This window comes from Meleagris gallopavo, chromosome 3, assembly GCF_905368555.1.
Source record: "Meleagris gallopavo chromosome 3, MGAL_WU_HG_1.1, whole genome shotgun sequence".
In the NCBI taxonomy this organism is placed as follows: Eukaryota; Metazoa; Chordata; class Aves; order Galliformes; family Phasianidae; genus Meleagris; species Meleagris gallopavo.
This window is the reverse complement of record NC_139406.1, coordinates 308,457-323,425: the sequence shown is the minus strand read 5'-3', so window position 1 is coordinate 323,425 and position 14,969 is coordinate 308,457. Positions and strand designations below refer to the sequence as shown.

The window sequence follows — 14,969 nt, the reverse complement described above, 5'->3', positions numbered from 1 at the left end:
AAGTATAACAGTAATAAAGAAAAAATGAAATTCACATGGAAAATAGATAAATTACATAGTTACAACAGCTTGTTTGCAAATGAAGTAAAATATGAAATATCTGTAATCTAGGTTAATGGTTTAAAAAGAATCAAGAAACTTTCCTAATATCGCAGACTTCTGGGCAATTACACAGATACACATGACCAGGTTGTTTACCTCCTCTAAGCTGCACTAAGTTGAACTGTAATGCAGAGAAATTATCAACTCTAGCTCAAAAGCCTTCAAGTTTGAGGTACTACTGAGGAGACACAGGCGATCATACGGCCCTCAGTTTAATGAAGCATGTGGAAGTACCACAGACATCAACTGCTAACAGTTCCCCATAATAAATACTGCATCAAGCAGTTCAGTCCTAACTATGTTTAGCAGGCAGGGAGGAGATGAGCAGCTCACTTCTTCCCAAGCCTTCCATTTTTCACTGCTGTTTTTGCAGAGCTCATTACGTATGAGATCACTGTTAGCAAGCATGCTTTTCTGAGGTGGGATAAAGTATCTAACAATGCGCTGACACGTTCATCCAAGCATACCTGACAGTTAGTCATTCACTTTTCATGCAGTTCTTACAACTGGACACTAGCAAAGGACACATTCTGCGAGACAGAGCTGAACACGGCCCAGAACAGCAGCTGCTACACACTAACAAAGCTCATTTAGCTTTACAGTATTGAACTGCAGCCACCTTCTTGCAACAAGCAGATAACTCATTGCTAGACAGACAAAATGCTATCAACTGACCAACCTAGAACCTTTCCCTTTCCTTCATTTCTCCCCACATAACTTTATTTTAGCCAATAAAATACTGCAAGTGCTGGCAGGAACTTGCATTCAATGCAAGCAGCTATCGTTTTCTCAGGACAAATTACTAAAAAGCAAGGCTTTCTCATTAATACACAAAGGAACTTCAGCTGTTCTTAACTACAGGCTTTCCTTCTTCCTCTCTTCTTCCCTATGCCAACTTGCTCACTTATACACAACACCATGCAGAATTTACCAGAAGCAGAAGAATCAGGATTTGGCTCTGTAACAGTTAGTTTATTTTTCTTCTGTCAACGGTTTACGGGCTGGTTCGGCCCGGTTCCGTGACTAGAAGGGCGGAGGGATCCGCGGATCCGCGCCCCCGGAAAAAAAAAGAAAATAAGGGACCCCGAAATAATTGAAAACAGTGGCAACAATCTGAGGTAAAACAAAGTAATTTACTAAATATGGTATCAACAGAATTTTATAAGGAGAGAGAATGTGAAATTGATGGTGGATCGGCCTTACCACAACGCTGAGATGAGAAGCGCAGGCAGAGAAGCGCAGGCAGAGAAGCGCAGGCAGAGAAGCGCAGGCAGAGAAGCGCAGGCAGAGAAGCGCAGGCAGAGAAGCGCAGGCAGAGAAGCGCAGGCAGAGAAGCGCAGGCAGAGAAGCGCAAGCGAAGCAGCGCAGGCAGAGAAGCGCAAGCGAAGCAGCGCAGGCAGAGAAGCGCAAGCGAAGCAGCGCAGGCAGAGAAGCGCAAGCGAAGCAGCGCAGGCAGAGAAGCGCAAGCGAAGCAGCGCAGGCAGAGAAGCGCAAGCGAAGCAGCGCAGGCAGAGAAGCGCAAGCGAAGCAGCGCAGGCAGAGAAGAGAGCATCGGGTGACCTTGCCGGGAGTTATATCTCCTCGCTGACCGCAAAGCCCCCTGGGGAAACGTAGCTGCTCTTCTCCGCTGGACAGGCACCCGGAACTTGAGCATCAGCAGTCAAACCCCCAGTACATTGCATGATGTTATGATGTGGAATACCGATAATGAAAAATCATGAAACCATGACATCTTCATATTTAAATTGAGATTAACTGCACAAGGTTTCATTTCAAGCACTTCAGAGCTGGCAAAGGAACAGACAACTTATAGTTCTATCTTTTCCAGAACTCTGATTCAGAAAGCCCACATTGTAAGTTAAAATAAAAATGGATTCCTACTGAACTGAGGCTACTAGTAGTCACAGCTCCACTCTGCGCAGCTCCTTTTGTTTTTCATCTCTCACAATTAAGTAAAAGGTAATTAAAATCTATCAACACTAAATAAGGATGGTAAGTCTCCTGCATGTTTGCAACAAAAAAAAAAAGAAAAAAGAGAAAAGCAGAAACAACAGAGGTGAAAAAAAAGGCCTAGTCTAGTGGTTGGCAACCCTGCCCTCAACAGGAGGGTTGAAACTAGATGGTCTTTGAGGTCCTTTTCAACTCAAGCCTTTCCATGAATGATCCTATGAGAAGGATAGGAAGGGTGAAACACTACGTACTGTCAAGGGTTCCTTCTGTATATTGCACCTATAAAACCTGTAAAAAGTCACCCCCGAAAGACCTTAATATGGAATTGTCACAATCATCAATCCACCCATTTGGGGAATGTTTTCAAAGGATCTCAATGGAAATGCTTGTAGAATTTTAGGTTTTGCTTGTTTTTAAATCTCAAGCAGGGCTACAGAGAACAGGCAGCACAGCAGCACATCAAATGTCCCCAGGGAGACAGACTCCACAATCACTCCTGACAACCTGTGCCAGTGCTGCATCATCTCTACAAGAACAGTAACAACAAAAGTGCTTCCTGATGGTGGTGTGAATGGGGTCCAGCAGAGCAGAACTGCAGGTAAATACACTGACATAGTGCCATGGTTTTATGATTTTGGTTATCAGTGTTCCACATCATAACATCATGTAGTGCACTGAGAGTTAAAGAGTTGATGCTCCAGTTCCGTGAACCGACGACAGTTCTAGATCTACATGTCTCAGAGGAGAAGAACTGCATACCCCAGAGGGCTGTTCACTGTTCTCTTTCCATTTTCCAGTCAGAGGAAAAAATAAAGCTGTCTGCAGGTCATGAGAACCCCCTTTTCCCTTTCTGCTCATCTCTGCAGCACGTGTGCTCCCTGGCCATCTTGCCTTCAACATTAGAGTAAGTGCCCAGAAACAGAAGGCCCCTCTCTCTTTTTATGTATTAGCCTCAATTTCAACTGTATTGTATTATATTATGTTATCTTTTTTTAGTAAGTTAGCTTTCCTCCTGTTCCCACTGTTTCATTTTTAGGCCCATCTCCCTACCCTCTTCCTTTCTTCCCCTTCCCCCTTTCTCGGGGTGTGGGCCAGCGAGTCCCCCTGCCCCATTATCACAGAATGTCCAGGGTTGGAAGGGACCTCAGGGATGATGAATCTCCAACCCCCCGCTACATGCAGGGCCACCAACCTCCCCATTTAGTACCAGCCCAGGCTGCCCAGGGCCCCATCCAACCTGGCCTTGAACACCTCCAGGGATGGATGGGGCATCCACAGCCTCTCTGGGCAGCTGTTCCAGCACCTCACCACTCTCATAGCAAAGAACTTCCCCCTGACATCCAACCTCAATCTGCCCTCCCTCAGCTTAAAACCATTTCCCCTTGTCCTGCAGTTATCAACCCTTTCAAAGAATTGGCATCCCTCCTGTTTGTAGGCCTCCTTTAGGTACTGGAAGCCTGCAGCCTTCTCCAGGTGAACAAGCCCACTTTCCTCAGCCTCTCTTCATAGGGGACGTGCTCCAGCCCTCTGATCATCTTTGTGGTCCTCCTCTAGTAACAGCATTGGGTCAAACCAGCCCATAAGCCGCTGACACACTGTATCTTAGTTTCTTAATTACAGTCTTCCAGCTCTGGGCTATAAGGACTCAAATCCACAGCAACCTGGCAAAAACTTTCTCTATTCCCACTTCCACAGACCCTTTTCTTCTGGAATACCAGTACACTGTTTCTAACAATAAACCTCACCAAGAGGGTGTTGACAGAATTCTCCTACTAAGCAGGGATCATGGCTTTATGATTTTATTGTTGGTATCCCACACCATAACATCATGTCGTACACTGGGAGTTGACGAGTTAATGCTGCAGTCCCACGGATTGTCAATAGTTATGGGTACTTGTCCCAGAAGAGAAGAACTACAGCTTCCAGAAGACTTCGTTGTTCTATTTTTCATTTAAGGGAAAGACAAAACTGGTTGGGAGTCACAAGACTGCCCTTTTCCTTCTGCTCTTCTTTGCAGTGTGCGCTCCCTAGTGTGTCGCCTTCACCATTAGAGTAATGCCTTGGGTTTTTGGACAAACTCTCTCCCATTTTATCTGTTTTATTAGTTTCAACTCCAATTATAGTGGATTATATTGTGTTATCTCACATTCCTCCATTATATTAAGTAAAACAGTTTTCTCCCTTGGCTCGTAGCTGCTGGTTTTTTTTTTAGGCCCATCTCTCTACCTTTTCCCTACACACCCTCCCAAGGGTGTGGGTCTCTCTGCCCTATTAGTCAAGGAACTAGGCCAGAACCGTGACAGCAGGTTTCTTTCTCACAACATTAGCAATTTCTACTAAGTTAAAAACAACTAAATCCTTAGAACTTTGGGACTAACCTCCAGAAAGACGGAATAAATGTTTTAAAGACATGCATACATATAACTGTGTATGATAACTGTAACACTGAACAAGCAAGGTTCATCCACACTGTTCACCCACAAATTCAGCAACACCTGTAGAAGGTAAACAGTACATTCCTTCCACAGTCAAATATCTTACCACCCTCTCTATCCCTCAGAGGGATCATAAGGTGTTGGAAGAGTGTGGGAGGGAAGGCATGTGGCAAGAGATCCATCTCAAATTTGTAGACGGTTCTAATATCACTAGGCAAAAAGATACTGTTTTTCCCCACTATGCATCAGATGAAAAGACAAAACATTCTCTTACTCGGAGGTAAACCATGCATGCAGAAAGTAGACAGACTGCTTTACTAACATGCAGTTACAAGAGTTGAACATTAACCAGACTAAACCAGTACACTGGATCAAAGCCTCTTTGTTTCAACAGTTTGCAGAAATCACATAAGAGTTTTCTCCAGATTTAACTTCTTTCCCACAAGCATCCTATGGAGAAGAGGTAAGTCTGTTCAGTCCTACACAGAAAGGTGGAAGAGTGAAGAACAGCAGTAACAAGCAGAGAACAACGCCAGAAGCAGTCTCTAGTCCGTGCATCCAGAATGAGCATCTCTTCATCATTACAGGGACTGATTAGGCACGAAGACTAAGCATTAGACTGAGGCTATAAAGCAGATAGAAAAATGAAACAAATGACTGTTCTTGAGAATTTTAGCGAAGTAATGCACTGAGCCGTGAAGGCTTTTCTGTGCATGAGTGTCACTCTGAGGCTGAATTCCACCCATCAACCACTGAGCACACGTGACTGGCACGTTCCTAAGAGGCACTGGCTTAGTCTGGAATCCATCCTAGTAGCAGAGTAATAACAACACATCATTATACAAGTCCAACTGCCTATAGCAGGCCCTCCCCCACACTAAAACAAAACAAAAAAACAAACAAAAACAAGGCACAGTACTGTGTAAAGGGAGGAAGCAAAGTGAGGTAATATTTATATTCAGTCCACAAGGAAGTCCAGAGTCACTGATTCCTCCAGATTTTGATATTAATATGAATTTTATTTCCTTCTAATTGCAAGAAATTAAACAGAGCACATCACACATTACTCACCTCTGCATGAAATGCCTTGGCTATCAATTGCTTGTTTGCAGAATCCACAAATTTTGGATTTCCTAAAGGATTTGTTTTTGAAAGTATGAGACTTCGATGCTGTTTCCCGAGGCTGGAAGAAAGGGGAATAATGTCAGATTCTCTCAGTTTTTCAGTCATACTTTTAAATGTAACAGCATGTCTCTGGTACTCCCTGTCTCACATGAGTTTCCCACTCTTAAACAAGGGAAGTAACAAGTCATAAGAAACTTCTCATGCAAGACGTTTTATATCTTAACGCCAGATTTCCCTATGACAACCTTCTACAAAGAAATAGAGAATAATCTCCACGGTATGAACAGCATTCTGACCTAAGGTCTCACCCATATGAAAAGCTGTACTGGTTCAGCTTATACTGGTTAAAAATTAGCTAAGTAATGCACCCAGTTATCATGGTAACCAATATAACTTGCCTTGCTGTAGCAGAGTTTAGTTTCCTTACTAAGTGAAAAGCACCAAGAGCGAACAGCCAAGTTTGGTTTTGACAGTTTACTAAGTTCAAAATCAATTTTGCTTTTTTTCCCCCGCTTTCATAAGAAAATACATTGAAGTTTTCTTTTCCCCCCCCACAGTATGTCACAGTAACTGAAATATTATATTAAAAATAACAGTGAAGTCTCTAGTGAGGACAGAAAAGCAAAAAATGCCATATAAGCTAAGGCTTCTATAGGCTAATTATTATTACAGCTTTAAGTAACAGAAGGCTACTCAAAGTCTGAAACAGAGTCCATACGTCCTCTGGAAGGGCATAACAACCTTTTCATTGTTTCATTGGCAGACTTCTGGAAAATACCATTAATCATGGAACTGAAAGATAATTTTTCTGGTTCCTTCCGTTCATTAAGTATTCAGTAAATCAAAGAAATTACATAAAATAAGGCCGTTATTCATGAAATGGGTTAGGAAAGTGGGAAAGATTCACTGCATGATGCAGTGAGGTTACCTGGGATTTCTTCGTGGCTTCAAGCAATGTGGCCCTAAACAAAACGTTTAGTCGTCTCTAAAAATGTCCACACTGAAGCTGCTGTGCAGGCACAAGAAGTGTCTTAAAAATGATGCGTCACAGACCTCAGCTACTTCCACATACTGCTTCAACAAGGACCTATCTCGAGCTTCAGAGAAGCCCTTAAGAACGTAAGTGGCAGCAATCAACTCTGAGCAAGCCATTTAAGTCTATCAATTTCCAGAACTTCACGAGGGAAACAGCAGAAGATCCCTTGTCAGTAGAAGTACTAGACAAAATATTGGACAAATAAGTCTGAATTGCAGTTACAGTGTCACATTAGACATTTCAATCACTAACCACAAAAGTCAAATTCCCTTACACCTCCCCATTTCGGAACTTGTTCAGATTTACATCATGCTACATCATACTAAATTGAAGGCTGTTGTCATAATTTACATCAAATTGGCATTCATATGGCAAAAAAAAAAAACAAACTTAAAATCTGCCAGGTCTTTTTTTCACAGAACCACAGAAGCCTCAGAGTTGGAAGGAACCTCTGAAGGCCATCTAGTCCAATGCAATGAACGGCTGGACCAGGCCGCCCAGGGCCTTATCCTTGAAAGTCTCCAGGGACAGGGCACCAGCCACAACACTCGGTAGCCTGCTCCAGTGCCTCACCACCCTCCCTGCAAGAAATTTCTTCTTTACATCCAACATAAATCTACCCTCCCTGAGCTTGAAGCCAGTTTTCCTTGTTCTATCGCCACAGACCTGCTAAAGGGTCTGTCCCCTTCTTTCCTGTAGCTCCCCTTCATAGACCAAAAGGGCACCTCAGAACCTTCTCTTCTCCAAGCTGAGCAGCCCCAGCTCTCTCAGCCGGTCCTCACGGGAGAGGTGCTCCATTCTGTGGACCATTTTTGTGGCCCTTCAGTGGACGTGCTCCAACAGATCTAATCTCTCCTGCACTGAGGACTCCACATCTGGATGCAGTACTCCAGGCGAGGCCTCACCAGCACAGAGTGGAGGTGCAAGATCATTTCCCTCAACCTGCTAGTCACGCATCTTCTGATGCAGCCCAGGATATGGTTGGCTTTCCAGGCTGTGAGGACACACTGCTGGCTCATGCCCGGCTTGCCATCCACCAGCACCCACAGGTCTCTTTTGGCAGGACTGCGCTCAATCCTTTCATGCCTCAGTTGGCACTAGTAATGGCAGCTGCCTCAATCCAGGTGCAAGATCTTGCATTTGGATTTGCTGAACCTCATGAGGTTCTCCTGGGCCCATTGCTCAATCCTGTCTAGGTCCCTCTGGATGGCATCCCATCCCTCTGGTGTGTCAACCACACCCCACAACTTGGTGTCATCAGCAGACTTGCTGACTCAACTCCACTGTCAGGGTCACCAACAACACAGATATTAAGGAGTATCAGCCCCAGCCCCAACCCCTGGGGGACATCACTCATCACCAATCTCTATCCAGACATTGAGCTGGATGAAGAACTGGCTGCAGGATTAAGCTCACTGAACAGTCCACCTATCAAATCCATACCTTTCCAGTTTGGAGAGAAGGATGTTGTGGGATACCCTGTCAAAGGCTTTAAAGTCCACACAATGCCATCAGTGGCTCTTCCCTTGTCCATCCATGCAGTAACATGGTTGGTTTTTTTTCCCGTATGAAAATACAGAAGATGTTTTTTAAAAGATTAAAATGACCAGGCAGAAAACTGTCATTACATCTATGTAATGCAACTTAGAAAGTTCAAGCACTGCACCCAAAGATCCGAGAGGCCCTCATCTTCACAGCCTCTTTTTACCTTAAGAATTAGCAATGCCATCATCTTCACTGGTATTTGAAGAGTTGCTGTGGCTTCTCTGCTTTGTAGATAAGGTTATACATTTAGAATCACAGAATGACCTGGGTTGGAAAGGACCTCAAGGATCATGAATCTCCAACCCCCCGCTACATGCAGGGCCACCAACCTCCCCATTTAATACCAGCCCAGGCTGCCCAGGGCCCCATCCAACCTGGTCTTGAACACCTCCAGGGATGGACGGGGCATCCACAGCCTCTCCGGGCAGCTGTTCCAGCACCTCACCACTCTCTGTAAAGAACTTCCCCCTGACATCCAACCTCAATCTGCCCTCCCTCAACTTAAAACCATTCCCCTTGTCCTGCTGTTATCTCCCCTTTCCAAGAGCTGATTCCCCTCCTGTCTGTAGGCTCCCTTTAGGTACTGAAAGGCTGCAGTGAGGTCACCCCACAGCTTCTCTTCTCCAGGCTGAACAAGCCCAGCTCCCTCAGCCTGTCTTCATAAGGGAGCTGCTCCAGTCCCCTGATCATCTTTGTGGCTCCTCTGGACCCTCTCCAACAGCTCCCTGTCTTTCTTGTACTGAGGGCTCCAGACCTGGGCACAGTGCTGCAGATGGGGCCTTACAAGAGCAGAACAGAGGGGGACAGTCAGCTCCCTGTCCCTGCTGGCCACCCCTCTGCTGACGGAGCCCAGGATCCCATTTGCTTTCCCAGCTGCAAGAGCACACTGCTGGCTCATGTTAAGTTTTTCATCTATCAAGACCCCCAGGTCCTTCTCTGCAGGGCTGCTCTCAAGGACCGCTCCTTCCAGTCTGTATGTGACAGGAACACTTGTCTCAAGAACTCACAGTTCAGGTACGGATGTTTTGTGTCAACATTATTTGATGTTCATGTCTCATATGAAACAGACAATTACTTAGCTGATCAATTAAATTAATTTTACTCTTAGATGTTTGGAAAATATTCTGCAACACAGTCTAAGTAACTCAAAAATATATATGGACTTTTTGTTTCTTAGCATTTCACTATCAGTTCTCCAAGCAATTCAGTTAAGTAGTTCACCTAGGAGATTCAGTACTGCAACTGTTTACATATGAACTCCGTGTAACATACTGTGAGAACTACAGGACCCACCGTTTCTTTGTTATTGTCTGGTACAGTTTGTTCAGCTCTTCACTCAGATGCCAACAAAAGGGGAAAGAAAAAAAGAAAAAGAAAACCACCATGGGAGGGAACAAACAATTACTCTTTTTTTCACAAAGCTCAAGGCTGGAATCTAAATTGCTTGTAATCGCTAAGGGCAAAAACTGAAAGAAAACAGTGCAGAACCACAAATTACAAACTGAGATTTTGCCCACAGAGTAGACTGTAATTACAGCTGGTCACAACTGCTACCATTATGAGATGTCTCTTTTTCAAAACAGAAACTCTTTGCTTACCACACAAGGAAATCGAGGATTTTGGCCATTCTCTGCTCTCTACGGCATACGAAATACAATGGAGACGGAAGTTTACTCCATACTTACATCATCGTAACAGAGCAAACTGTTTCAAGATTCTTACAGTCATTCTCAGCTATGATGAATTTCCAACATCTCTTATCACTGAGCATGTTCATTATGTAACAACATGCCTATGATCATCAGAAAAATTTCACAACAGATCTTTCAAAGCAGTACGTAACACTTCTGAGATCACATTTTAAAAAAAGAGGAAGAACTTAAACAAAAGACCCTCTCCAGATTTCAATTAAGCCAATAGCAACTAAAACACTTAATTTGCTATGGTATTTTTTTGCAAAACAGTACAGCAAGTCCTCCTTGACAGAATCTTAACACTGGATGATTAATTATTACACCCCGGAAGAGGCATTCACAATCTGATTTCCGAGCACCACCCTACAGATCACTAACAATACACAAAATACCAATGAAGAACAGACCAACATTTCTACAACTCCCAGCACGTTTCCATCACACAGACACTAACAGCGATAATGATGGTTAATATTTTGTTTCTTAAAAGTAATATCACAAAATCAAACATCTCAAACAATCTTCAAGAGAGGTACATACTTTTTCCCAGAAAAATAAAAGATTCTGAACTGGCTATTCACAACTTCTACAAAACCAGTTTCCTCCAAAGTCATCCAGGCAGCAAATGACTCTTATGCGGAAATTTCCAAAACAGTTTCCAATACAAAAAGATTTTATAAATGAAGCTGTAAATTCCAGATATTACTTCATAAGGAGGAAAAAACAGGCAAGATCTGTTTGCATATTATTTCTCTACCTCCAAAACCTCTAATAATCTATGTAATTACTCAAGACGGGAGAAAAACAAAAATAAGGCCCCATAAACTTCCTCTATGTCAGATCTCACTGTCAGATTTTATACTGCCTATAAAGCCCTCTTAGCTCAGCAAGCAATTATATAAAGATTTTTTTATTATTCACTTCCTGCTGATGGTCAAACACTATTCTCTTTTCTGTCTCCACTAACTAACTTAACCAACCAATTTTATAATTACCACTTATTCTCTCCATGCACTCTTCTACTCCCAACACAGCTTTAAATCACAGGCTAGTATAACGATTGCCACCATTACTGGAAATACGTGGGGAGTTGGCAGCAATGTATTAGCAGAATGGGTATCTCAAGTTATTTCCCCTGTATAACTGTATCAAATGGCATTAAATGAACCTAGCATCGTACACATCTAAGTACACACAAGTAGTAACACCACGAATACATACATTTTGCAGTATCTATAGCACACTGCAAGAATATGGAAAAGCTAGGCAAAAAATAGAAAAACCCAAAGGATTTTTACACAGATCGAAATGAAGCATTTCTGTCTCACCCACATTTTGAAATTATTTCTATAGTGGTGGACATAGCAAAAACAAAAACAAAAAACACAAATAGCTACTTATACTATTATCACTACCATTTACTACTATTAGTTAGCTTAGAGAGACAGCAAAGATAACATTTTTTCGGCACTGTGTTAATACTACACTTCTCCAAGGTATCTGAAGACATCACAGAAGACAGACAAGCAGACCAAGGTAGAAAAGACTCATTTGACTTCAGATTACTTTGACAGAGGGAGCCAACATACAGTGTAAGCCAGCCCAACCCACACTCCTCCTGCACCCTCGCTGTACCACAGACATTAGAATCTCTCCCATTTATTCATTCTCAGTCCACAAACAGACTTTGCTGGGCAGCTTGAGTGTAGAGCAACGCGGGGTGCAGGTGACAGCAGACTGAGGATGAGCCAGTGATATGCCATGGCAGCCAAGAGGGCAAACCGTATCTCAGAACACTGAACACAGCCCTGCCAGGTGCTTAAAGGCAATGGCTCCCACTCTGCATTTAGCACTGCTGCAGCCTCACCTTGAAGGTTGTGCTGCAGTTCTGGGCTCCACGATAAAAGAGGACATTAAGGTGTGCCACCAAAGAACAACAAAGCTGTGAAAAGACTGCAAAGCGTGTCCTGTGAAGAGAGGGCTGAGGACACTTGGGCTGTCTAGGCTAGAGATCTGATGGTCTTTGGAGGTCCAAGAGCTTGTATTATTGAACCATTCTAGGACCTTCAAGAGTCTCTCCTCTGGACATGCTGGAGCACGGCAGGGATCTCCTACAAAGAAAAGCTGACGGATCTGATCTTACCCAGCCTGGAGAAGGAAGACCTCCATGCAGCCTTCAAGTACTTAAAGGGAGCTCATATAAACAAGAGGGAGGCCGATTTGCTACACAGGTACTAACAGGGTAAAGGGGAATGGTTTTAAGCTAGGAGAGGTTTAAATTAGATATTAGGAGGAAACGCTCTACTCAGAGGGTGGTGAGACTGGAATAGGCTGAGCAGAGAAGATGCGGATGGCTCACTGCTGCACTCATTTAAGGCCAGGTTGGATGGGGCATAGGCAACCTTGACCACAGCAGGGAGTTGAAATGGATAATCATTAGGGTCCTTTCCAAACCAAGCCATTCTATGATTTCAATTCACTACTTTTGTCAAACTTGGAACATGCTGGTTCTTTCTGTCTCCACACTTTTGTGGGGATTTTCAGCTGCTTTAAGTATTTTCTTTGAAGAAAATTCCCGCTACTTCTAACAAGGGATATTTTCTTGTGCTTTAGGACTGCTAGTTCTCCTTTAAACTTACCTACCATATTTCTGATTTGTAAGACCTTGATTATGTTCCTCATAAACTTCCTGTTTCTCAAATTGAAGAGGCCCAACCCTCCCAGACTCCTGACCAAAATCAGCTGTAATATCCCCTCAAACATTTTAGTCACCGCTTTTCATTCATCCTCTCCTCTTCTACCATTCGTGTGAGGAAGCAGGGATCAGATATATAATATTTCAAAGTTTCAAATCAGCAATTAAAGGGAAAAAAGGGGGGGGAGGGAAATAGGTTTGTTCCACAGTTCGCTCAACTCTTGCATAGCACGTGTATCTAGATTTTCACTCCAATGCTCCTAATTGCAGCTGTTGGAAAAAACCATTGGTCACGTACAGACTCTATACAGAAAGTTTTGCACATCAGCTCTTCACTTAAAACTCCAAACAGACACAAATTAATAAAATATGATAAAGAAGCAGTAGCATAAAACTAGTTTGCCATGGGATTCTGGAATAAGGGATGGCAGCCTTAGCAGCTATATCAAGGGATGCACAGTGATCTGCCACTAAGCATGGCACAGCCTCACTGCTCTAACAAGAGACAAAACCTGTGCCCCAGAGAATTAACTGTAATTCTTCCAAACAGCATATATTTATATTTGTCATTTGCAGGCACTCCAAATTCATTAATTACAGTAGCACCAAAATGAGGATCCTATCTAAGACAGCTGTTCATTCTTATTACCCTTTCTTACCTCACCATCACCCACCTTGGGGAGGGACATTCATCTCCATCGGTTACAAGCACTCCACTCCAAATTTTAAATTCTCAAGATAAAATTCACATCAGATACTTCAACTTTCTTTGAAAGATGCTTTCCATTAAAAAACATAAGTAACACAAGAGAGTAAAATGTTTAGACAAGACTACCCAGTAACCCTCTCTTCTTACTAGCTACTTCAAACTTGAAACACAACATACAAAAGTGTTTTTATGTTTGCCTTCTTCCCAGATGGTTTCAAGTTGTTTCCCTTATGATCTCTATGAGATGGCAGTCCGGTAGATAATAGGATCCATAGCAGAAGGGAGCAAGGGCCTCTTCGTTCACCCTTCATATATGTAAGAACAGCTGCTCTCACAGTTTTCCATTTCAACACTTCTTCATATTTTAGTTTCAGCACTTGTCTTTCTCCAGCACATACAAATCTGTATTTGTGGAAAACCAATTAGAAGAAAGATGGAAAATCCATTAAGACCATAATTACTCCAGACTCCGGAAAACTTATTATTTTCATCCTTGTCTCCCTGGCAAACCAACACTTTGTTCTGTGTGGTGCATACATAAATAGGAAACTCCTGAAAGCAACAAAAGACTGTGTATCATGAGAGCTCCACAGCTTTCTTTTTTTTGTGACAACTCTGAGGCTACAGCAATGAATATGTAAGGGTTTGACCTTTCACGTAAAGAAAGCAAAAGATATCTGAAGACTAAATTCACTTCTTGAAATAACGGGGAAAAATACACTATTTTTGGATATACCTGGCTGACCTTCGAGTTCACATAGAAGTAGCATCTCCTCTTCTTTTACATTATCTTACCTAGAAGATCTAATCAAATCTCTTCCCACTGCAGACATATAGTTGCAAGTACATAAAAACAAGCAAAAAAGTACATGCTTCTACATACATTCACTCCATCTCAATCATCCTTCATCTGTTAACAAACACACAAAGTCCTCCCACGCTACAGACTGGTGCATTTTCACCAAGAGGTGAGATGAAAAGTGAACACCTCCTGCTAACGTTATTGCTATGCTTCCTGGTGTTCCTGTGTTATCTTGTCAACTTAGTCTATGGGATCCAGCTGATGAAAAGCAATCTACCCACAGATGTAGATTTTATCTTTTTTATTTTCTTCTGATATTACAAGAGTAGCCATATCCATCACCCTGAAAACATACCTCTCAGCGTTTATCAGGTGGTAACAGCATACTAAGTTAGAAAATCTCCACCATATTACCCTATTGGTATTAATCACAGACAATACTGTACAGAGTCCTTGCTCATCAAACCCCTTACAAGCAAGTCAAAAAGAATTTTAAGGAAGCACAGGCACGTACTAGGTAGGTTTGTATTTTTACTGAACAACGCGAGTTCTAATCCCCACATCCATGGAGTCAAACAAACAATCAGCAGTACAACAAAATTCTCTGGTTCAAATTGTCATCCATGTACAAGACCTCTACAACGCAAAGCTACTTAAAAAAAAAAAAAAGAGTAATGGAGAAACTGAGGTAGGCCTGACAGCAACAGGTACATCATTTAATATATATTATATATATATATATATATATAATAATATATATAATTATATATATTATATTATATATTAATATAACAAACACCAAAGTAAGGCTCCTACTCTGATCCTTACACTGCTTCCATCTCTTACTGATAATGTTGAGCATCCTACAACAGTAGA

At 42.5% G+C, this 14,969-nt stretch overlaps 1 protein-coding gene across 5 annotated transcripts in view; it reads right to left on the bottom strand.

The window, feature by feature from the left end:
• Window positions 1–14,969, bottom strand: part of TNS3 (tensin 3) — a 223,071-nt gene that overhangs the window by 154,669 nt on the left and 53,433 nt on the right. For all 5 annotated transcript variants that reach the window (XM_085219995.1, XM_085219996.1, XM_085219999.1 and 2 more), the window contains exon 2: window positions 5,559–5,670. In XM_085219995.1, the coding sequence (XP_085076121.1) occupies window positions 5,559–5,670 (112 nt within the window). The remainder of the gene's footprint in view (window positions 1–5,558; window positions 5,671–14,969) is intronic.